Source organism: Salvelinus namaycush, chromosome 13 (assembly GCF_016432855.1).
Source record: "Salvelinus namaycush isolate Seneca chromosome 13, SaNama_1.0, whole genome shotgun sequence".
In the NCBI taxonomy this organism is placed as follows: Eukaryota; Metazoa; Chordata; class Actinopteri; order Salmoniformes; family Salmonidae; genus Salvelinus; species Salvelinus namaycush.
The window spans coordinates 23657359-23683204 of NC_052319.1; the positions used below are offsets into that span (position 1 = coordinate 23657359).

Here is a 25846-nt window from a genome sequence, read left to right on the forward strand (position 1 = left end):
TCCTTCTTAAAGGGTAATTCTGCCACTTTTTAACCTCATTCATCATCTCAGCACCAAACCAACCACTGAGCAAAAACTGGTTGTTTAAAAATCTATTTGATGATGTTGATTCAATGTGGAAAACTGTTTGGATTTGCAAAAAGTTATCAACGTAAGGGAACTTTTACTTTTTTGTATTTTTTTGTCATTTAACCTGATATCTCAACCAAATGTAAATACATACAAAATAATTAAATGATGTCTGTGCCCAGTGGGAAGTGTCTACATACACTACCGTTCAAAAGTTTGGGGTCACTTAGAAATATCGTTGTTTTTGAAAGAAAAGCAATATTTTTGTCCATTATAATAACATCAAATTGATCAGAAATACAGTGTAGACATTGTTAATGTTGTAAATTACTTTTGTAGCTGGAAATGGCTCATTTTTAATGGAATATCTACATAGGTGTTCAGAGGCCCATTATCAGCAACCATCACTCCTGTGTTCCAATGGCATGTTGTGTTAGCTAATCCAAGTTTATAATTTGAAAAGGCTAATTGATCATTAAAAAAACCTTTTGCAATTATGTTAGCATAGCTGAAAACTGTTGTTTTGATTAAAGAAGCAATAAAACTGGCCTCCTTTAGACTAGTTGAGTATCTGGAGCATCAGCATTTCTGGGTTCGATTACAGGCTCAAAATGGCCATAAACAAAGTACTTTCTTCTGAAACTTGTCAGTCTATTCTTGTTCTGAAAAATTAAGGCTATTCCATGCGAGAAATTGCCAAGAAACTGAAGATCTCGTACAATGCTGTGTACTACTCCCTTCACAGAACAGCGCAAACTGGCTCTAACCAAAATAGAAAGAGGAGTGGGAGGCCCCAGTGCACAACTGAGCAAGAGGACAAGTACATTAGAGTGTCTAGTTTGAGAAACAGACGCCTCGCAAGTCCTCAACTGGCAGCTTCATTAAATAGTACCCGCAAAACACCAGTGTCAATGTCAACAGTGAAGAGGTGACACCGGGATGCTGGCCTTCTAGGCAGAGTTCCTCTGTCCAGTGTCTGTGTTCTTTTGCCCATCTTAATCTTTTATTTCTATTGGCCAGTCTGATATATGGCTTATTCTTTGCAACTCTAGCCATTTTGAGCCTGTAATCGAACCCAGAAATGCTGATGCTCCAGATACTCAACTAGTCCAAAGAAGGCCAGTTTTATTGCTTCTTTAATCAGAACAACAGTTTTCAGCTGTGCTAACATAAAGGGTTTTCTAATGATCAATTGGCCTTTCAAAATGATAAACTTGGATTAGCTAACACAACGTGCCATTGGAACACAGGAGTGATAGTTGCTGATAATGGGCCTCTGTATACCTATGTAGATATTCCATAAAAAATCTGCCATTTACAGCTACAATAGTAATTTACAACATTAACAATGTCTACACTGTATTTCTGATCAATTTTATGTTATTTCAATGGACAAAAAATGCGCTTTTCTTTCAAAAACAATAACATTTCTAAGTGACCCCAAACTTTTGAACGGTAGTGTATGTGAAAACAGCACATTTCTGTGGTTTAAAAGATGCTTCTCTGTAACATCACAGGGTAGGATTAAAAGTAAAAAACTGATATTCAAAACCTGCAATGAATTTCTAGCCCAAGGGAGGGTATTTTCTTGCTCCCCATATCACCGCAAATTTCATAGTGTTTGAAAATAACAGTTTTTAAAATGTTTAAACTTTTGACGATGTCATCGGGTTGGCTCCCCAGGCTCCTTGCTCCGACTATACTCCACGCCCACGGACGTTAGTTTCTTCTCCGCACTGAGTCTGGCTCTGAGTACCTCCCTGACCCTTCACCGATTGCGAACACATTCGGGGCCGTCTGATTGGTCAAGAAATCAATGGCTTGGGCCAGTGCCAGAACACGCTTGGGTAAAGCGGCTTTAATACTCTGATTGGTTAGAGGCGATCCAATCAGAGTAGTAAAGGGACTTTGTGTTGTACAACGCCCCTCGTGCCCCTCGTCACCACAGACGACTTCAATGATGCCAGTCTCAGACTAAAGTATGTAGCGAAAAACGGAGCAGCGGAATAATTTAGTGTGAGTCATCAGGCTAGTCATCGTGTAGAACTTTTTAACTAAAGATTTTTTTCTACAAAACTTTTACACATATGTTGACACTGGTATTTTGCTGAAGATAATGAAAATGAGGTTGAAAAGTGGTGGAGTTGCCCTTTAATATCTACTCTACAGTAGTGTTGTCTTCATGTTTTGGTGGGATCCATGTGTCTTGTAAGCTCACTGATTCTCTTGTAGTGTTGAATATTGTTAGAGGGAGAGAAACTAAGGTGTGTAGGCTTTACTATGAATGCTGGATCGACACTGAGGGTGTCATTCTATATAAGACCACAGTGCAAGTGTGTATGTAGTTTGTGGAGATAGTCTAATGGGGCCATCCAAATGTAACAAATAACCCTCCATATAACAAGTAGCAGAGAAACATGTCCCAATGTATCTAAAGAGAAACTCTGAAGGAATATTAAGTAGTAATATGAAGTAAATTAACTCCACATTTGAATCAGCTATGGTGATATCCAAGCAATATATGTTAGTATGATGCTGAATCTACATGACAGAGACTGAATAAGAGTGTACATTTCCAGTCCTATGTCATGTCATGAAGGGGTGGTAGGTTGGGAAAATCTGGCACGGGCAACATGCTCTCTATGGAGTCAGCAGAGGGGTAGGGAAAAGGATGCACATTTCACTTATGACATCATGACGTCCACAGATACCGAAGGATTTGTTGCTTTAACATGACCAGAACATGGCCAGATCGCCTGATTAGTCCGCCGTTAGATTAGGTGTCATGCTACTGTCCTGGTGGGATCTTTTTCAGTGATGCCATTGGTTTCCACCTGACCATCTCACTGTTTGTCTATTAATTTGTCTATATGTCTGTCTGTGTGCATATCACAGGTTCAACGTTGCTCTCTGGACCAGCTGGCTACATTTTCTCCTCTCTTCTCCTTGTTATTCTCTCTTCTACTGTTTCTTCTTGCATGTAATCTGCCTCTCTGTCACAGAGCTGGCCCTTCCTCGTCAATGTAGCTGATGTGTTCCATCATTTGGGAGCATCCCTCCCCCCTCTCCCCTCCCCACTCCTGCATCTCAAGCTCCAGGTGTCCTGCCTCCAGCCTGGGGCCCCCCTGCGTCTCCAACCTCAGAGAGTCCAGGGAGAACGGCCCCGGGAAGAAGGGCGAGGGGTTAAGACAGGACGTGGGAGGGATGAGGTTAGTGGAGGAGGAAAAGGAGGGGCTGACCACCCTCAGCCTATGGTCTCCAGGCGAGGAGATGAGTGACGGGGGAGCAGAGCAATGGGAGGAAGGTGGGGGCGGGGTGTCCTGGGAGGGAGGCGGGGGGAGCAGGCCCCTGCTGTGGCTACTGTGGCTGCCTGGTCGAGAATGGTGGGGTCTCTGGCAGGGAGAGCAGGAGGGTGAGGAGGAGAGAGACAGTGAGAAGGAAAGGGAGGGGGACGGGGTGCGGGAGGCAAGGGGAGGACGGTCCTGGACAGGGAAGAACCCGTTGCTAGAGACCGGGAGGTTGGAGTGGTTAGAACCGTTGGAGAGGTGGGTGGGCCCCTCTGTGTCTCCTCTCCCAGGGGAAGGGGGGTTGGAGTGGAGTAAGTCCTTGGAACATCTCCCTGGGGAGATTGGAGAATGGGCCTGGGCCTGGGCTGGAGGCCTCTGTAGAGGGGGGGTGGGGAGGAGGCAACCTGGCAGGTCCACCCTCCCTGTGTCAGCACTGTCCACGTCCAATAGTGAGCAGGACTGCGTTCGCCGGGGGTGGGGTTGTGGGGAGCAGGGCGGGGCTGGAGGTGGGACCACCAGAGGTGTCCTGGAGGACAGTTGGCTGGCACTGCTGGGGGGTGGAGTCAGGATGGGCGTCATGGCTGTCAGGATTGGCTGAGGCGCCACGAGGAGGAGGGGCCGGAGCAGGCGGGTCATTTCCTGTAGTTCCTGGCTGAGCTGAGAGACTTGTTGGGAGAGACTGCTCATCTGTGGACACAGACAAGAGATGCGTATATATATATACTATATATTAGGTTTTAGATTCATGACCAGTAATTGATATGTTTTTATGGATCACCCTGAAAACAGTGATGATTGTTGACCAGCTAGAACCACTCACCTCGTCACTCAGCTTAGAGACACTCTGTTTGATCTCTGACTGCTCCTGGATCCCTACACGAGCACACACACACACACACACACACACACGCAGACAAACGGAGAGGTAAGTAAATGTTGGAAAGAGAGCAGCAACAGACTGGTGGAGAGGAGATTGTATTACCTAGTCCTGGGGATGGTGGACCACTGTGTAGAAGACTGGAGCTAAACTCAAACTTCTGGGTTGAGTTCACATTTCTCTCTGTCTCAATACCATCCACAAACCTAGAGGGAGAGAAAGCGAGAGGGGGAAAACAGCTGTCAGAGAGGAGTGGAGGATTTAAGCCTATGTTCAGCCCTGCCTTCCTCATTCCTTCTCCCCCTCTACTCTACTGTAGGTCTCTTCTCTCTCCCTCTGGCTCCAGATGTTATGTTCAAACAGCAACACAGCTGCCACCCCACTGAGCACATGTCAGGTTTGGGCTTCTCACGCAGGGCTGGCAGGCGGGCTATGCAGTGTGCTGAACACACACACACTCTCTCTCTCTCTCTCTCTCTCTCTCGCTCTCTCTCTCTCTCTCTGCAGCCAGGTCACTCAAGATCCAAAGTAATATTCGACGTCCGTTGGGGTCGGGAATCGCCTTCAATACCGACCACTAGGGGCAACGGTGAGCGCTATTACCATCAAGTAGGCTCTGGTTAAGGTAAGGGTTAAGATTTGGGATAGGCTTAAACCAAAAAACGATTGCGTAACACTGGGATTGAACCCGCTAGTCTCATGGACAAACATTGGATTCTGAAGTCAATTTCAACATTTTGTGAGATCTTGTTGCATACTGAGCCTGCTGCCTGGTGTGGAGGGAAATCCACACTCCCTCTGCTGGGACCCAATAGCACCGTCAGTTAGTTGCCATGGCAGCCAGACAGGCACTGGAGGATCAACGCTCAAGTGTTAATTGTGTTCAGTTCCAGTTCCTCTACCAGCCACCATGAAATAGACAAGTCTACTGTATTACAGCAATTCAATCCTCTGCCTGAGTTTAAACCAGCTTGTTAAAACTGTATACAAACTGTGGTGTATGATTTGTGTGTGTATGGGAGTGAGTCTGTGTGTGTTTCTCCTACCTGGGACTAAGCTCCGGCGGTGCGCTGCTGAAGCTGACCACGGGTATCTGCAGGGTGGCGGGGCGGGTGTGTTCTGAGGGGGGGCGGAAGGGCCGAGGGGGCAGCAGGGGGGAGCGCAGGGGCGAGTTAAGAACCCTGGTGAGACGTAAAGGGGAACGGTGGGCACACGATACAGAGCTCTGTTCTTCATCACCCTCCTCATCCTCCTTAATGGATGAAAGCTTCTTCACCAGGCCTCCGTTACTCTCCCAGTCCACCTAGAGAGAGAGAGAGAGAGAGAGAGAGAGAGAGAGAGAGAGAGAGAGAGAGAGAGAGAGAGAGAGAGAGAGAGAGAGAGAGAGAGAGAGAGAGAGAGAGAGAGAGAGAGAGAGAGAGAGAGAGAGAGAGAGAGAGAGAGAGAGAGAGAGAGAGAGAGAGAGAGATGAGAATGGTAATCTGATAACAGGGAATTCTATACAGATGGGTACAGGTAACTTAACATCCCATCATGCTTAGGGTCATGTATAAAAATGCTGGGCAGGCTATTATTTTGCCCCCAGAGAGTGACAATGCCCCCATCCACAGGGCATGAGTGGTTTGATGACAAAATGATGTAAACCATATGTCATGACTTCTCAGTAACCAGGTCTCAACCCAATTGAGATTCTGAAGCGGCGCCTGAGACAGCATTTTCCACCACCATCAACAAAACTTCAAATGATGGAATTTCTCGTGGAAGAATGGTGTCACATCCCTACATTAGAGTTCCAGACATATAGAATCTATGTCAAGGTGCATTGAAGCTGTTCTGGCTCGTGGTGCCCAACGCCCTATTAGGACACTTTATGTTGGCGTTTCCTTTATTTTGGCAGTTACCTGTATTATATCCAGTTCCTTCAAATCTGCAAAATATGAAATGGTATTATTGTTAATGTTTTCTGACCAGGCTAGTGGAAGGAGAGGAGAGTGATCCATTCCACAAGAAGACCAGCCAGTACAGTAGGTGCAGTAGCAACAGAGTACCAGTGGGAGGCAGACTTGTACAACTCTACTCCCAGCTTCTCTCTTTCTCTCTCTGAGTTTGTGTATGATAGATCCATTCCTCAAACACTTTTGTCCCTCCATGCCCCCTCTCACCCAGCCCACCCCAACCCCAAATTAATAATTCAACAATGTCCTCAGAGGCACACAAATGACTTCCATAACCCGTGCAGCCAAACAAAGCAGCAATTAGCGGGCTGTGAGATTACATGAGAAGGCGTAATATTGAAAGGACAGGCTAAATCCACTAGTCTTAGACAACAAACACCACCTGCTACAACACATTACCAATGGAATGGAAAGGTGGCATGTTGGTGTACATAGCTGAGACAGAGAGGGAGATGGATGGAGATGAAGGGAGAGGGGGAAGGAGGAGGAGGTGTGTTCTATTTGTTCTGCCCTTACAGATGCCAGGTGATGCCAGGTGGTGCCAGGTGGTGTGGTGGGTGTGTGTGTATGCAGATCTCATCCACTATCTAAACAGAGAGCTTGTACCTGAATCCATGTCCACAGGCCTATTCAGTAAATGAGCTAATGAATGGATGCGATATTCCACCATATTCCGCCAACGGCCCACTCTTTCTCTTTTCTTCCCTTATTTCACCTTGATCAAAGACATTCTTTCCTTCCTCCCCCTCTCTCTGTCCTTTCTTCTACTATCATCCCCCACTCCCCTCATATCAGTTCGCCCTTCACAGTAGCGAGTCTATTTTTAACTCCCACTTTCTAATCTTAGCTCACAGCCCCAAAGGCAAGCAGGGGCTGCTTTACTGTGCGGGGGTGGGTGTGTTCACGTGCCTGTGTTCCTTCACATTCACATGATGTGTTTAATGTATGCATGGCGTGTGCAGACTTCCATGGCCACAAGCATGCTGGAATGCAAGCAAGCGTGTAAGTGTGTGTTTAGTCAGAATGTTTAAGAATGAGTATTTATCTGCAGCCTAACTAGACTGTGAGCATGTGTGCACGTTTGTGTATGATGCAGTGTGTGTGTGTGCGCATGAAAGCAAGAGCACGCTCATGTGTGTGAACCCCAGTAGGTTGTAAGTAAGTAGCGGAAGCGAGCCTGTTTCTGTAGCGCGAGGCAGCTTGATGTACAAGTACACCCCCTGGACAGGACGCTAGTCTGTCGCAGGGACTTACCCCCAATCCCGTTCATACTGAGTGCCAAGCAGAGATGCATCAGGTCCCATTTTTACAATCTTTGGTATGACTCAGCCAGGGATTGAACTCACAAACTTCCAATCTCAGTTGGTATCAAGGAGGTTGGTGGCACCTTAATTGGAGAGGATGGGTTCGTGGTAACGGCTGGAGCAGAAACCATGTGTTTGATGCCATTCCATTTGCTACGTTCCGGACATTATTATGAGCCGTCCTCCCCTCAGCAGCCTCCTGTGGTTTGAACGTGTGTGTGTTTACTGCATGTGTCTGTAAGTGTGTCTATGCGTACACTACAGTGTGCACAGAACTGACTGGTGTACCCAGTACATTGTGTTCCCTCCAGCGCCTGGCTCATGAGTCTCAGTCTTTCAGTCAGAAGTAAGTGAATCAGCAGAGACAGTGGGGACGGAATGCATTCATTGCTGCTTTCACAAAGTGTCCTTTTCCCAAACCCTCCTCCCTCCAGCTCTCTCTCTCTCTCTCTCTCTCTCTCTCTCTCTCTCTCTCTCTCTCTCTCTCTCTCTCTCTCTCTCTCTCTCTCTCTCTCTCTCTCTCTCTCTCTCTCTCTCTCTCTCTCTCTCTCTCTCTCTCTCTCTCTCTCTCTCTCTCTCTCTCTCTCTCTCTCTCTCTCTCTCTCTCTCTCTCTCTCTCTCTCTCTCTCTCTCTCTCTCTCTCTCTCTCTCAGCACACAATAACAAAATAAACATATTTAATAAAAGCAATCGCATTCAACTACATGGAGGTCCTCAATCAATAATGTAAACTGCCTGAGTGGCACCAGCACGTGTAACTGCAGTGAACTCTGCATATTGTTCCACAGATTAGCGGCAAAAAAACAAAACAAAATCTGTGGAGACTGAAGGGATCTCTAGTGTTATCCATTCCTGAGAACGGGTTTGTTAACTTATGATTCTTATCTTAATTAATGAAGTTACATATGAAGGGAGATTCTGTAAGATTGCTTTGTAAATAAATCAAAGAGAATGCAGCTCTCTTCTTACAGACAGAGAGGTCCATCCCACATTTTATACAGACTACAATGATGAGTCCTAAAATTGTCCCCTGTGATAAAATATTGCAGACTGGTAGACTGCGTCCATGGTTTTCAAAACAGAGGTTGCCGCATGCATGTAAACAATATCACCTAAAGCGTTGGTTGAACAATCTTTCTCATATATTTAACACTGAGGCATGATTTATTTCAATATAAAAAAACAATTTTGGATCTTAGCTTCTTAGTCAGATTTTCAATATGCATTACGAAGGACAACTTGTCATCAATCCAGACACCCAGGTACTTATATTGAGAAACAAGCTCAATTTGGGCTCCATTTGTAGCGTAAATACGCAGGTCCTCACGGTCGAAATTTCGTGACCTAGAGAACAGCAATTCTTGAATTCTACAAGTACTAACAGTGTTTCCTATGTCATTAATATACAAGGTGAACAATAATGGACCAAAAATAAAACCCTGAGGAATACCTTTTTGAATCTTAAGAAATTCAGATTTAACCCCCCTCTGTCAAGAGTTGTTGCTAAGACAATTAATTTTCCGAGCAGGAATCTGTTTCGTGATGGGCATGACTTCTGATAAATCCAATACCCTAGCTCCAGGAAAACAAAGTGTACGGGAATTCCGGACCTCCACCAATCTAACCACTGAGCTTCCCATAATAATGGTTGATGGCTGCTGTCCATTTCGAGCCGGAGCCCAACCCTAGCCCCACCAGGGGCTCCTCTAAATCGCCCCCCACAAATGACAGGAATAGCAGAGCCCACCGTAGACCCCGGTGAAACAGAACCCACCTTAGACCCCGGCGATGCCATCACAATGTTGGCCGATAAGGAATAAGCTCTTTGGATGCTATATGAGACAAACAAACACAAACACGCATGCATACATGCTCATGCGCACGACAACACGCACACACAGACACACACAGACACACAAACACAGCCTTTGGGACTGTAAGCTAAGATTAGAAAGTCGGAGTTACAAATAGACATGCTATTCTGTGAAAGGTGGAGACAGACCTCTTGTGTGTGTTTGAAGGAAGTGGTGGGGAACAGGAGAAAAAAAAGAAGAAAGAGCTCTGAGCCCTCCCTCCTTCTCCTCCCTCCTCCTCCCTCTCTCCTCCACTGCCTGGGCTATTTTTATCACGCAGGATCCAATCTTAGCAGGACCCGCAGGGGACACAGCCTGTCAGCGAGAGCCACTGACTTCCCCGGTGCTATTCTTAGCTCTGGCACACACTCCAAACCGCTGAACGCTGCTATTCCTGTCTCGTTGAGTTTGACTCCGCTGCACACGGCCAGCCAGATGTGTGCGTAGGGAGTGGTGTGTGTGTTTGTGTATTTTAAGGAGGGAGAGGGGAGGTGGAGTAGTGATTATGCATACAATGCATGATGTGGCCTCTGAAGGTGAATGTCCCCTCAGGCAAGTCCCTCAGAGTTTTATAATGCAGCATTAGCAGATAACACAGAGAGAAGAGAGGAACTCCATTTTGTTACTAGTCTCACCACTGTCACACAGAGAGACAGACACACACACACACATGCACACAGACAAACCCATCCCTCCTCACTCAATGTTCTCTGTTGATCAAACAAACCGGGTACAACTGCAGGCTGTACGCCTAACAATGTACTAGTGTGTGTGTGTGTGTCTGTGTGTGATATTGTGCATGTGTGTGTGCATGTTTTTACTGCATGTTTAGTAGTGCATGCCTGCATGCGTTGCAGTTTTACTCACGTCAGCTCCGTGGCCCTCTCTGAGATTGTATGTGAGGTCGTGTTGTATCTCGGAGATGAACTTCTGAGCATACTCTGGGTAGAGCCTCAGCACCTCCCTCAGCCCCTTCAGACTGATGTACTGCAGGTCACAGTAGGTCAGGGCCTTCACGTTGGCATTGGTCTTAATCACCTGCTCCTTGGTCAGAGAATCACTGCCGATCAAGTCCCCTTTCCCTGGGGGTATGGAGGAAAACACACACACATCACATCACGTCACATGCAGTCTGTGCTTTTGACCGAGCTTTTCCAATTATTCCAACATCAGAAAGACATATTTTCTATAAGGCTATTTGTGTCTAGTGTCATAAAAGGCACATGAAAGGGTCTGCAGTGGACACGGTGTGTATGAGTGTAATTTGTGTGTGTATGTTTGATGCAGTCATTAAAAAGACATGTTTAATTATTACAGTATATTGAGTATATGTATACAGTATGGATGATGACTATTAATAGGAGTAGTCATTAAGCATACCGGTATGTAATTGGGTGCTCTTTGTTTCATTGCACTAAATAAAGTATGAGAATGTCCGTGTGTGTCTGTGTGTCCGTGTGTATGTGTGTGTATGTGTGTTCGAGGTAATGTGGTTGGGTGATGGACGAAGCCGACTGCAGCACAACAGCACAAAGGAAGCCTCTACAGCACCTCCCTCAGAGGATCTTTTGGAACTTTTGTGAGTGTAATGTTTACTGTTAATTGTTTTATTGTTTATTTCACTTTTTTTTATTATATATTTTACTTGCTTTGCCAATGTAAACATATGTTTCCCATGCCAATAAAACCCTTCAATTGAAATTGAATTGAAATGTTCTTTATTTGCACTCTCACTCTGTACGCAGCCCCTCCCTCCCTCCCCTTGGTTTATATGACTCCCCCATTCATTTTCTCTCCTTCTCCACCTTCTCCTCCTCCTTTCTTCACCATAATTCAACTCACGTATGATAGACATCTACAGGACTAGAAAATCAAGGTTTCAAGGAACCACTTTATAAAGATTCTTAGTTCAACATGACATTTGAAGAAGTGAAGCATAATTTTAACCGTTTTTCATTAAGAACATCTTCCCCGTCTCTCCCCTTCACTCTGTGTGTGTGTGTGTGTGTGTGTGTGTGTGTGTGTGTGTGTGTGTGTGTGTGTGTGTGTGTGTGTGAACATACAGCCAGCCTCCTACTTCCTGCATGCCCCCGCTCACCCTCATGATTTTCTTTTTTTTAGCAGGCTATACAGATTTTATATTTATGAGTTTATTGAGATGCAAAACTGCATGTATAGGAACACTTATGGATTGTGTACATGTATGAATCCAGTGTTGAGTGTGAATGTATGTTCAAACATGGGTGTATTCATCCGGTATGCTTAGCATCCGTCCTTGACTCTAGTCCATGTGCATGGCCTATCGAACCATGTTTGTGTGTGTCAATATCATTCTGACTACTTCCAAGGCAACCCCCCCCCCCCCCCCCCCCCCCCCCCCCCCCCCTCAGTCCCCTGTGTCTCTGTTAACCCTTTGTCTCCCAGGGACCTCTGTGTTTGAAGGGAGACCTGGCTAGATGTACTCTATGGGCCGTGCTCCACTGCTCCCAGCTTGGTTTTACAGCTCTGGATTAATAATCCAAGTGTTTTAATCCTTTCATATCCATCCATTAATAATCTCAGAGCTGCGATGTGGCTCACCTGCCTGCCTTCTCATTGATGTGTGTGCCATGATTAGAGATATAGGCTGGGAGCTTGGCAGATGAATACCCTCTCACACACACACACACACACACACACACACACACACACACACACACACACACACACACACACACACACACACACACACACACACACACACACACACACACACACACACACACACACACACACACACACACACACAGAGTACACCAAACATTAAGAACACCATAACTCTAACCAGTCATCAATCCAATACCACCTGACCTTTTGAGACCCTGACATGTGGATCTATGGGTCACGTGTGTCATAGATCCACATGTCAGGGTCTCAAAAGGTCAGGTGATATTGGATTGATGACTGGTTAGAGTTATGGTGTTCTTACATTTTTTTTCAATTGCTAACAAGCATCGGTCAATACTGAAGCCACTTTTTCAAAAGTCTTCACACAGTCTGCATTACCAACATGCATCTCAGCCAAACAGTTCATCTCACCTCCAAAACTCACTCAAACCACTTCATACGTCTCAAAATAAGCTCATTCGACAATAACACTGGCAACAATTCTCACTCAGAAAGCATACATTGTCACTCATAACACACTGATCTAAAAAACACAAACAAGGAGCACTACATAAATGATGAACTTTTCTCTTTGAAGTTTGAATGATTTTTCACATAAATCAGTATTTCATTATAGAATAAGAATAACACCTTTTCACTTTGACTGTACTAAAGTATATGTTACGTGAATGAATCAGAAATAGCCTTTATTTTTTCTATATCTTTGCATATAGTAATTTACTTGTGAAAAATAAAAAGTTGAAACAAAAAACAAATTCCTGAAATTCCAGGGCTGCAATAATAAATACAAAACAAACTACATGTATAGTATAACACTCATACTGTACAGTACTGTGAGGGTTCTAGTTCTCATCAACATGTATAGTATAACACTCATACTGTACAGTACTGTGAGGGTTCTAGTTCTCATCAACATGTATAGTATAATCACTCATACTGTACAGTACTGTGAGGCTTCTAGTTCTCATCAACATGTAGTATAATTACTCATACTGTACAGTACTGTGAGGCTTCTAGTTCTCATCAACATGTAGTATAATTACTCATACTGTACAGTACTGTGAGGGTTCTAGTTCTCATCAACATGTATAGTATAATCACTCATACTGTACAGTACTGTGAGGGTTCTAGTTCTCATCAACATGTATAGTATAATCACTCATACTGTACAGTACTGTGAGGGTTCTAGTTCTCATCAACATGTATAGTATAATCACTCATACTGTACAGTACTGTGAGGGTTCTAGTTCTCATCAACATGTATAGTATAATCACTCATACTGTACAGTACTGTGAGGGTCCTAGTTCTCCCTCTCTCCTGCATTTGGCCACATATTCTCATCAACATCAGATATTATGTCTTCTCTGCCGACGCATCTTGGAAAGTATCTTCTGGAATGTCTAATCCAACCCTGGCAGTCTTCAGGAGAAGTGTCTCCACACCCTGCATTCATGGCATCCATTAAGGACATCTGGTCATGTGGATGGTGGTCATAAACCTTCCACCTACGCGCAGAGAAGAACTCCTCTATGGGGTTTAGGAAGGGGGAGAATGGAGGCAGGAATAGTACTGACATCCTGGGATGTGCAGCAAACCAGTCTGACTGCAGCAGAGTGGTGGAATGCCACATTATCCCACACAACAACGAAAGTAGGGGAGTTTCTTGCCCCTCTCTCCTCCGCGGGCACAAGTTGATTATGCAGGTCATCCAGAAAATAAATGAGCCTCTCTGTATTGTAGGGGCCAATGAGTGGTTTGTGTAACAGCACACCATCATTGGACAGTGCTGCACACATTGTGATGTTAGCTCCTCTGGACTGGGACATCCAGGTTGAATCCAGCTTCATCCACAAAGATGAATGTATGTGCAGTTTGCCTGGCTTCCATCTCCATTACTCTATAAAATACAATAAATCCACAGTTTTACAGTACTTTACATTATGCATAGCTGTGTATGTACCCAGTTTGGTTATTGAACAGACATCTTACCTGGACATATTGATACCGGAGTTCTTTCACATGTTCAATGTTTCTCTCAAAGGGTTCAGTGTACAACTGCTTCATCCTTCTTTTATGTTTCTCTGGGACTCTGGTTGTCGTTGTGCTGACCGTATTCACATTCCCAAAAGTGATATTGTCTGCCAGCACTCTGTCCCGAATTACCCGCAGTTTGATTACATTGTTGCCAATTACCATGTCAACAATGGCAATTTCCTGTGCATCTGATAATATTCTGCCTCTCTCTCCTGTGGGAGGCAACTTTCGGATCCTACTGAAAAACACAAAACAATCAATATATTTCAAAATGTCAGTACATGTAAAAATGTGAACATACTGTATTGTACTGTAATATGTAGTTCAATTATCATTGAAGGATGCACATCTCACCTGTTGTTTTGCCGGAAATTTCGTACTATTGATGCAACTGTTGAACTATGCAGATTTGGTTGCACCCTTAAACCGGCCTCTCTCTCAAAGAGAGACCATGGTTTACAACATGGTCAATAATTGTGGCCCTTATCTCATCAGAGACCACCGCTCTTGGTCTTCCTCTCCTTTGTCCTCCACGTATTCTCCCTCTCCCTGCCACTCTTCTTTCCCCCCCAACCTGTCTCCTTCATCCATGTTTCCAAACTAAATCATTCAGAAGCCGTCCTATTTTGTCTGTTTGGTAACGAGACTAAAAACAGGACACTTGGGGAGGCTTTCAGCTGAAATTGCAATCAGCTGTGTTTGGTATGATTAAATATTCTGCTGAGATTTTCTATATGATTCAATCTGGTTACTGCAGAAATGCACGACATTTGCCATCATTCTGTTTTGAATGTGTTTTTAACCGTTTTGGAAACAGTGTGTTGCATTTGAAAACATGTGCGGCAAATATATAGTTTAGCAGGTGGTGGAGTATGAATGAGAAAAGAGTTCATGGACTTCGGAGAATGTGGTCATTGATTGCATTTTGTGTGAAAGCAATGACAAATTATTCACAGTTTGGTCCACATACACTTCTATTTCGCTGACTGTGTGAAGAGTTTTGACAATGTGACTTCAGAACAGCCTCAATTCGACGTGGATTGGATTACAAGGTGTCAAAAGCGTTCCACAGGGATGCTGGCCCATGTTGATTCCAATGCTTCCCATACTTGTGTCAAGTTGGTTGGATGTCTTTTGGGTGGTGGACCATTCTTGATAGACACAGGAAACTGTTGTCTCCGGGCTTAAAAGGCTTAAAAATCATTCTTTAACCTGTCTCCTTCCCTTCATCTACACAGATTGAAGTGGATATAACAAATGGCATCACTAATGGATCATAGCTATCACCTGGATATTCTCTCTCTCATCCGGCCAAACCGACACGACAGCCTTCTCAAAAAGCATATTGAGTCATTGAGTCATACAGAGGGATTTGACAGTCCCAGGATGGTGGTGACTGGGCTAAGGCAGTATATTTGAAAAAGTATTGATACATTTGATATCCATGCAATATCCATCCCTCCATCTGTTTATCTGATGGCACCTTTCTATTCTGCCTTAGTGACGTTAGAAAGAACTCACTCTTTCCAGCTAAGTCAACCTCCAGCTACAAACCCCCCAGGAGGACCCAGTCAGTCGGTGGCTGCTCAGCGCGAACACCTATCTGTCCCCTTCCATAGTCCCCGGGGGCAGACAGACAGGACTAGACCCACTGGAGCATGATATCTGTCTCTGTCTCTCTCTCTATGCGTGTGAGAGGAGACAGAAATGATTAATTCTTTATAAGACTCCATGTTCCACACACACACAGCACAGCAGCAGACACCAACACACAGAGATAGAAGGAGAGCAAGACTAAAGAAGAGAGTGATGCTTGAAACAGGAGCGAGGAGGAGGATGGAGAAAGAAGTCATAAAGAAAATCTAGAGAGGAAGTATAGCGAATTTCCAGTGCTGGAAGTATTATTCTTCACTATATTATTCTCAGTGTAATCCCATTGAAAACATATAGAGATCAAATGTTGGAAGAGGGTTTGTTGTTGATGATTTTCCAGTAGCAGTAGGACAAAGGGGCATAATTAGACTATCTGAAGCATTTCCACCCATGCCTTCTCACCGTGTCTTAGAGGGACACTGCTCCTACATAATTCTAGGGTCTATTGAACCATGTCCCCTCCCTCACAACTCCCGTTCCATGGACACACATTAATCCCAATAGCCCTAATGCTGAAATGCTATGACAACTCCAGTGCCACTTCCTCTGTCTCTCTCGTCCTCTCTCTCTCTGTCTCCCTTTCTTTCTCTATATGTCTCTCCCTCTCTCCATACCTGATTAAAGTTATATTCGACGTGCTTCAACTAAATATACAGTAGTAACCATAAAGCGCATCACTATAGCCCCTGTGCTACAGGACTAACCATTCCAGGCACGAAGACTCACACGTCAGTAGACACAGGAGCTGCTTGCTTATCTCCCCCCCACGAGGGAAGGAGAGAAACAAAGGCTAGAGATGTGCTGTTAGAATCAAGAAAGACAGACACAAGAGAATATACTGAACAAGAAAAAGTGAATGAATGAAAGAACACATCCTATAGACAGTCACAAAGTATTGACTTGACCTTCCACATGAATAGAGATCATTTGATATATTGCTTTGGGGACATATTTAAGGAGATGATATTGTGCGTGAATCCTTCTCGCTCTGCTCCAGCGACAGACAGATAGACGAAGGTCTGACACACTATGTTGATAGATAGCTCTATGTACTGCTGACTTCTCTGCACTACTTACACATTACAATAACATACACATGCACGCAAACACATGCACCCCTTAGAGAAGAGCGTCCTATCCCTCCTATCCCTACAGACACACCTCATATCTAACCACACACATGATGTGACCCACTGCTTATATGCTTATACAACCACATAACATCTCTATTAAGGCTGCAATACGCTGTACAATCACACGCAGTCTGCAGTAGGCTGAACATATGTCCCTGGCACACTCTGGTCTGTAAAGAACGGCAGGCGAGTGAAAAGTGAAGGGGGATCATGCATCAACGTGAAACCCAACAACAGCGATACTCAAACCAGGGCCTCAAGGTTAGCAACGCTGCTGCTTTTCTTCTTCCCCTGGAAGTAAACACTCAAATCAGTCCCTCGTTAGAGGGCAGGGCTTCAAAACCAGCAAGGCTACCGACCTCGAGGTCATATAACGCCCTCTTTACATACCATCTTTGAATGATAGTCAAGTGCTGCATGTGGGACATAATCACCTTTAAATGAGGAAACTAAGCAGCCATTTTGATGCTAACCGCTAGAGGCTTGACCTTCATCATTACACATGACTATGGGGTCTGTTATCACACAATACACTTGGAAGACACAGCTCCTCCCTGCATAGCCACGGGCTGTAGGGGTGTTGAGGGGGCTGCAGCACTCCCTGCTTATAGTGGTACTCCATACAAACAGTCACCACATGAATACATGACATCTAGCTGTCCACACACCCCCTCCATTTATATGTAAATAGATGTGCTTGCTGTGTGTGTTGTTTCATGTTTTTATGTATCACTGGTTTAAAACACTGTATGTGCGTAATGATGACAGGTATGTGTGTGTGAGCAAATACATTAGTCCACGGGCGGGAGCAGAGGTGTGTGTGTTTGTGGGTGATGACGTGAGCTAGAAAAGTGTGTGTGTCTACTGATGTGTGAGTCTTCGTGCCTGGAATGGTTAGTCCTTTAGCGTAGGGCCTATAGTGATAGGCTTAAGAAGTATATTTATGTTGACAAGGGTTTCATGATTACTACTGTATATCTAGTTGAGGCACGTCGAATATAACTTTAAACAGGTATGTGGATCCAGAGGAAAGAAGAGAAGACTTAGAGAGAAAGAGAAGGAGAGAAAGGGAAAGCAAGACAGAGTAGGAGAGAGAGAGAGAGAAAAAGAAAACAGAGACAGAGCGAGAGACAGAGGAAGTGGCACTGGAGTTGTCATAGCATTTCAGCATTAGGGCTATTTGGATTAATGTGTGTGTCCATGGAACGAGGGTTGTGAGGGAGGGGACATGGTTCAATAGACCTTAGAATTATGTAGGAGCAGTATCCCTCTAAGACGGGGTGAGAAGGAATGGGTGGAAATGGTTAAGGGTTAAGGGTTAGGATTAGGGGTTAGTGATAATAGGATTTTGAATTTCGGTACCCACAAGGATAGTAAAACAATGAGCTAGGTCTCCTCTCAGTCTCCAGGTCTATCTGATTGAACGTCAGCTCTCTGTGAAATGTATTGACTTTGGCCAGTCTACATTACTGGTCAAAAGTTTTAGAACACTGAAATTACACATTTGGAGTTATGTAGTAACCAATAAAAGGGTTAAACAATCCAAAATATATTTTATATTTGAATTTCTTCAAATAGCCACCCTTTGCCTTGATGACAGCTTTGCACACTCGTAGCATTCTCTCTGACAAGGTAGTAGGGGCATACAGAAGATAGCCCTATTTGGTAAAATACCAAGTCCTTATTATGACAAGAACAGCTCAAATCAGCAAAAAGAAATGACAGTCCATCATTACTTTAAGACTTGAAGGTCAGTCAATACGAATACTTCAAGAACTTAGAAAGTTTCTTTAAGTACAGTCCCAAAAAACCATCAAGCGCTATGATGAAACTGGCTCTCATGAGAACCGCCACAGGAAAGGAAGACTCAGAGTTACCTCTGCTGCAAAGGATACGTTCATTAGAGTTACCAGTCTCAGAAATTGCAGCCCAAATAAATGCTTCACAGAGTTCAACTAACATTCACATCTCAACATCAACTGTTCAGAGGAGACTGTGTGAATCAGGCCTTCGTGGTCGAATTGCTGCAAAGAAACCACTACTAAAGGACACCGATAATAAGAAGAGACCTGCTTGGGCCAAGAAACACGAGCAATGGACATTAGACTGGTGGAAATCTGTCCTTTGGTCAGGAGTCCAAATTGGAGATCTTTGGTTCCAACTGCCATGTCCTTGTGAGACGCGTGTGGATGAATGGATGATCTCCACATGTGTATTTCCCACCGCGAAGCATGGAGGAGGAGGTTTTATGGCATGGGGCTGCTTTGCTGGGGACACCATCTTTGATTTATTTAGAATTCAAGTCATACTTAACCAGCATGGCTACCACAGCATTCTGCAGCGATACGCCATCCCATCTGGTTTGAGCTTAGTGGGACTATCATTTGTTTTTCAACAGGACAATGACCCAACACACCTCCAGTCTGTGTAAGGGCTATTTTGGCAATAAGGAGTGTGATGGAGTGCTGCATCAGATGACCTGGCCTCCACAACCAGCCGACCTCAACCCATTTGAGATGGCTTGGGGTGAGTTGGACCGCAGAGTGAAGGAAATGCAGCCAACAAGTGATCAGCATATGTGGGAACTCCTTCAAGACTGTTGGAAAAGCATTCCAGGTGAAGCTGGTTGAGAGAATGCCAAGAGTGTGCGAAGCTGTCATCAAGGAAAGGGTGGCTATTTGAAGAATCTCAAATATAAAATATATTATGTTTTTAACACTTTTTTGGTTACTACATGTGTGTTATTTCATAGTGTTGATGTCTTCACTATTATTGTACAATGTAGAAAATAGTAAAAATAAAGAAAAACAAGAGAGTGCTCTAAAACTTTTGACCGGTAGTGTACTGAGAAAGGATCCTTTGTCAGTCTGTCACACAGTCAACTCTGTTTGTCTGTGTGGGTGTGTTTGTTCGTGTGTGAGGGGGTACTTGTACGTTAATTTGTTGTTTCCTTACATGGTCTTGAATGACTTTCTCAACTGACAATAATTCATAATTCTGAGCGTAGTTACCCTAATCAACTTCAACATTTCAATATGTCATTGCAGTAATACTAATAGGCCCGTTCTTCAACACAAGTCATAATCTGCAACAACTATCACAGTCTCATGTCATTTCTTGACGTCCTTGGACAAACATCTATTTTTGCCTAGTAACTCACTTCATTTCATCCTGATTGGTTAAGTTAAGGGTTAAGGTTTGGGATAGGGTTAAAATAGGAATAACTCTAGGGTTAAGATCAGGCAATAATTCCGATTGGTTAACAGTCCAGGCATTAATTCTGATTTGTTAAATTAAGGATTAAGGTTTGGGATAGGGTTAAAACAGAAAAACACCTCCAGGTTAAGTATAGCCATTAATTAAGACTGGCCTTGCTAACTCATTGTGGATGGATGGCTCAGTGGTCTAAGCAGTGAGCTCCAACTCCATAGACTGCTGGTTTAATCCCAGCTCCTGGCACTTGTTTTGAGTTGTTGTTTTTTTGCCCCTAGTGGACGGTTTTGACAGCTTCTCCTGATGTCCTGGGGACCTGCAAAAACGCCTCTACTTGAATCTGGAGTGATCTCTCTGGTCATAATATAGCCTAGTGCCCATCAATACAGATCAGCCTGTAGATATAAGATATGAGACATTTACTTATATGATGCATCAGCTGCTTGATACTGTAAAGGTTAACTAGATTTAAACTGGTATAGATTGGGGTTACGGGGTTTCCAATCCAGTGCTCCCCTGTATTTCAACCTGGACTCAGGGGTACACGTAACATAGTAAATGTAAACCCGGGACATACCAATTATGATATGTTACGTTTCGTATGGTATGCATTAATTTGTGGATGTCCATCATCCATTTTGTATGATATGTTACGATTTACAGTTCGAACAATATGTTACGAATTTGCAAAACATGTGACATTCCAATTTGTTGTGACTAACATTAGCTAGGTGGTTAACACTAAAGTTAGCTAGGTGGCTATCGTTAGCTAGGCTAGGGGTTAGGGGTAAGTTTAGGGTTAGGGGAAGGATTAGCTAACATGCTAAGTAGTTGCCAAAGTAGCTAAAAAGTAATGAGTAGTTGCAAAGTTTATAATTAGCTAAAATGCTAAAGTTGTCTGTGATGAGATTCAAACACGCAACCTTTGGGTTGCTAGACGTTTGTTTTTTACGCCTACCCATCCACCCCGACCAACCACCTTACCACGTCTAATGTAGCCATACCAAACGTAACATATCATACTAATCTGGGTGTCCCGGATATATGTTTACTATGCTACGTCTAGTCTATGAGACCAGGCTGTGTAATTCACAGCAAATGCATGTGTATTGTGTGATTGTTCAGAAAACAAAAGCAGGTCTGTTAGAATGTGTATGTCATCAGGTATATGCACTTATGTGTGTGTGCCTGTGTGCGTATGTGCGTGTGTACATGTGTGTCTGTGTGCGTGTGTACATGTGTGCCTGTGTGCGTGTGTGCCTGCGTGCGTGAGTCTGTGTGCCCTATGTCTCCTTACCCAGTATAGCCAGCACAGTGTTGTCCTTCAGCACCTCCATGGACCCGGAGCAGACAAAGTAGATGGCCTGCAGGGCGTCTCCCTGGCGGATGAGGAACTCTCCCGGGGCGCAAAACGACGTCTTGATGATGAGGGACAGGGAGCGCAGACATCCCCTACTGGCCGACTCAAACAGCGGCAGCTGCAGCAGCTCCTTATTCAGGTGCATGGCGATGTCCGCCCTCAACTCGTCTGGGAAGTCCTTCAACAACTAGAGAGAGTGGGGGATGAGAAAGAGAGAATAAAAGATGAGCGCTAGAGTTTGGACAGAGAGGATTGACAGGTGATAGAGAAAGTTGAAGAGGTAGAACAGGGGGAAGAAAGAGAGGCAAAACAAGTTATTGAATTGAGAGAAGAATCAATACAGGAGGAATGCCATTTTTAACCAACAGGAGCATTGGGAACACGAAAAGAATACAAGAATGAGAGAGAGAGAGAGAGACAGAGAAAGGGAAAGAGCGGGAGCGAGGCGCGCGAGACAGTGGCAGCATAGTCGTCAGAGAAGGACTGCTTAGTCCACTGTTGTTATAACCCACCTCGCTGACGTCGATGCCGTTGTTAACAGACCAGGTTGTCTGGAAGCACTCCAGCATGCGTTGCTCCAGGGCCTTGGGCAGGCGGTGGACCCTGATGAAGTCCTTCAGGTCCTTGGTACGGGTGTGGTAGAGGGAGCGCCGAGAGTACATCCTCTGAATGATGGCGGTCACGTTACCAAACACCACCGCATGCATCAGGGCTGGGGGCAAAGGGACAGGGAGAGGTTAGTGTGTGTGTGTTGCTGTGTGTGGAGGGGGGAAGTGGGGGGGGGGGGGGGGGGGGGGGGTGTAAGTGTGTGTGTGTGTGTGTGTGTGTGTGTGTGTGTGTGTGTGTGTGTGTGTGTGTGTGTGTGTGTGTGTGTGTGTGTGTGTGTGTGTGTGCGTGAGTGTGTGATCAACGTAAGAATCAGTAATAGATAATACTTAATGATACAAACAGAAAATAGTTTCACATACAAGATACAGATACCAGATGCACAACAATCATCTGCACCAAGCCCAGAGAGATCAGACAGTCATCTGTTACAGTCATACTGTATCTACAGAAGGTACATTGCTCATGTAACAGTGTTGCTTCCGTCCCTCTCCTCGCCCTAACCTGGGCTTCAACCAAGGACCATCTGAACACATCAACAACTGCCTCCCACGAAGCATCGTTACCTATCGCTCCACAAAAGCCACGGCCCTTGCAGAGCAAGGGGAAACAACTACTTCAAGGTCTCAGAGCAAGTGACGCCACGGATCGAAATGCCACTAGCGCGCACCGCTAACTAGCTAGCCACACCGGTTACAATCACATCGTTTCAATAGCATACCCCTGCCAAAATAGAGGTTTAATCACACTGCCTCTCTCTCTCTCCCTCTGATTTTCTTTCTTATCTCTTTCTTTCCTGCTTATCCTTCTCTCTGTGTGTCTGATTACGGCTCCCCTCTTTCTACCACCCCCTCTTCCATCTCTCTCTCTCTCTCTCTCTCTCTCCACACACACACACGCACACACACTCTTTTGTTTTACTATCCTTGTGGGGACCAAAACATTTATTCCCTTTCAAAATCATATTTTCCATAACCCTAACCTTAATTCTAACCCTAACCCTAAACCTAACCTAGCCTTTTTACTTGTAGGGTCTGGAGAAATGTTCCTTGTTTTACTATCCTTTCTGGTCCCCACAAGGATAGTAAAACCAAACCACACACACTGCACTGATGGCACAGAACACTTTGACTCTGCGTGATTGTGTGGGTTGTTGCTTTTGGAGGTTTGCAAGGATGGGTGTGTGTGTCTCCACAACAGTGACTGAGGTTGAGAGTGTGTGTAAGTCTGATAGAAGGGGCCACTAACAAGGGTGCTGTGACTGTGTGTACATGGATCGTTAAATATCAGAGCCAACTGAAGCAGACACATTGAAGGGGCCCATTCTAAGAACTCTCTCCTGACCGATTAGACAATCAGTGAGTACCTCAGTCCTATGATCCTGGAGGGTCATATCATTCTTATTGTGTAACAGTCTGGTTCTGGGTAGACAGGTTGTTGTTTCTCCCTGTGAAGATGAAGCTCTCTAATGTTCTCCGTCTGTAGGGAACATCGCCACGGTTACCTATAGGACTATAGCCAACTTAGCTGTATTTAAACCGTGTTAACCTTCAACTCTCCAGGCAAAGCAGGTTAAATGTGCCTATTTTGACATGTCCCAATGAGACAATTTTGGGCAGGATGTATGAGTGTTTTGTGCTATGTTTGTGTGCGCACACATTAAATGTGTATGGATGTGTTACTTTCAGTGTTGAGCAGTGTCTTTTTTAAGTGTATGAATCTGTGTCTGTGTTGACACTAGAGAGCGTGTTAATGTGTGGATGGCATTTCAGCTGGTTGGGACAGTAATGGCACAGTGCTATGCTCTGGTGACAAGCCTGTGTGTGTGTGTGTGTGTGTGTGTGTGTGTGTGTGTGTGTGTGTGTGTGTGTGTGTGTGTGTGTGTGTGTGTGTGTGTGTGTGTGTGTGTGTGTCTGTGTGTGTGTGTGTGTGTGTCTGTGTGTGTATGTGTAGCCTCCACTCTTAATTTCAGCACTTTAATTGCACTGAGGCCTAAGAATATGCCCTCCTCCTCTTTCTCATGAAACAGACCTTTACTGCCCCCCTCTTATTGAAGAAGCACCAGACTGGACATCTGGAATGGGGTCAATTTGTTACACCACTCTGCCTGCGTGTTGAATGGCACCATATTTCCTATATTGTGCACCTTTGACCAGAGCCCATAGTAGTAGTGGACTATGTGGACTAGGGTGCCATTTGGGATACATACATAGACATTCACCACTCTCAAGTTACATCATTGACAGTTCTTCCATTTGCAAGAAGCCCTGGGGAAGGCAGGTTACTGCAAACACATTGCTGTTTTTTCATCTGAGCTATAATATGCAGTTTCCATTTGAACCATTTATTATGAACTAGTCTGACAGGCATGAACTAAAATGAACCAACCAACTCCAAAATGCGACAAGGAGTGGGTTTGATCACTGTGATGTGGCCTCAGGGGAGATGTAGTCTAAGGATCAGTGGGGAACTGTAAGGGCCTTCAGCGCAAAAGGATTCATAACGATTTATAAAATTATTTATATTTTTGTATTTAAATTTCGTTGTAATTTCTATTTAATCTTTTCTACAATTTAAATGACATTCTTATTTAATTTCTTCAGTTTGTGTTGGAAAGGGAACGGTTAACACTGAAGACAAACAAAATCCAATTAGGATTGTTCTTTGGTGGTCTCTGGGGAGAAAAATCTAGCTAGCCATTGGCTAGGCCCTCAGGCGCTAGGTGGAATGCATCTGCATTCAACTGTATTAGGGCAGAATTTTGGAGTGACAGAGAAATCAACCAATCACATTTTGCAATGGGTGGGACAGTTTTTGTCTACTTCCGCCTTCACGAAGGCCTAGACAAGTCACTGCTGAGCGCGAGCGGTATCCTAGTTGTAGTTTTATTTTTTTTAGGGGGTAGATCAGCTGTAATATTGCAGATAGAGTTGAAGTCGGAAGTTTACATACACTTAGGTTGCAGTCATTAAAACTCATTTTTCAACCACTCCACACATTTCTTGTTAACAAACTATAGTTTTGGCAAGTCGATTAGGACATCTACTTTGTGCATGACACAAGTAAGTTTTCCAACAATTGTTTACAGACAGATTATTTCACTTATAATTCACTGTATCACAATTCCAGTGGGTCAGAAGTTTACATACACTAAGTTGATAGCTTGGAAAATTCTGGAAAATGATGTCATGGCTTTAGAAGCTTCTGGCTAATTGACATCACTTGAGTCAATTGGAGGTGTACCTGTGGATGTATTTCAAGGCCTACCTCCAAACTCAGTGCCTCTTTGCTTGACATCATGGGAAAATCAAAAGAAATCCGCCAAGACCTCAGAAGAAAAATTGTAGACCTCCACAAGCCTGGATCATCCTTGGGAGAAATTTCCAAATGCCTGAAGGTACCATATTCATCTGTACAAACAATAGTATGCAATTATAAACACCATGGGACCACACAGCCGTCATACCGCTCCTAGAGATGAATGTACTTTGGTGCGAAAAGTGCAAATCAATCCCAGAACAACAGCAAAGAAACTTGTGAAGATGCTGGAGGAAACAGGTACAAAAGTATCTATATCCACAGTAAAACGAGTCCTATATCAACATAACCTGAAAGGCCGCTCAGCAAGGAAGAAGCCAGTGCTCCAAAACCGCCATAAAACAGCCGGACTACGGTTTGCAACTGCACATGGGGACAAAGATCGTACTTTTTGGAGAAATGTCCTCTGGTCTGATGAAACAAAAATAGAACTGTTTGGCCATAATGACCATTGTTATGTTCGGAGGAAAAAGGGGGAGGCTTGCAAGCTGAAGAACACCATCCAAACCGTGAAGC

The 25846-nt window shown here is 44.4% G+C and overlaps 1 protein-coding gene across 1 annotated transcript in view; it reads right to left on the minus strand.

The window, feature by feature from the left end:
• Positions 1-3065: 3065 nt before the first annotated feature.
• LOC120058042 (potassium voltage-gated channel subfamily H member 8-like) overlaps positions 3066-25846 on the minus strand; it is a 171561-nt gene continuing 148780 nt past the window's right edge. Inside the window, exons 11-17 of the mRNA XM_039006525.1 lie at positions 21919-22118; positions 21344-21593; positions 10213-10427; positions 5280-5536; positions 4339-4439; positions 4177-4229; positions 3066-4043 (exon numbers count right to left, since the gene is read on the minus strand). Of these exons, the coding sequence (XP_038862453.1) occupies positions 3066-4043; positions 4177-4229; positions 4339-4439; positions 5280-5536; positions 10213-10427; positions 21344-21593; positions 21919-22118 (2054 nt within the window). The remainder of the gene's footprint in view (positions 4044-4176; positions 4230-4338; positions 4440-5279; positions 5537-10212; positions 10428-21343; positions 21594-21918; positions 22119-25846) is intronic.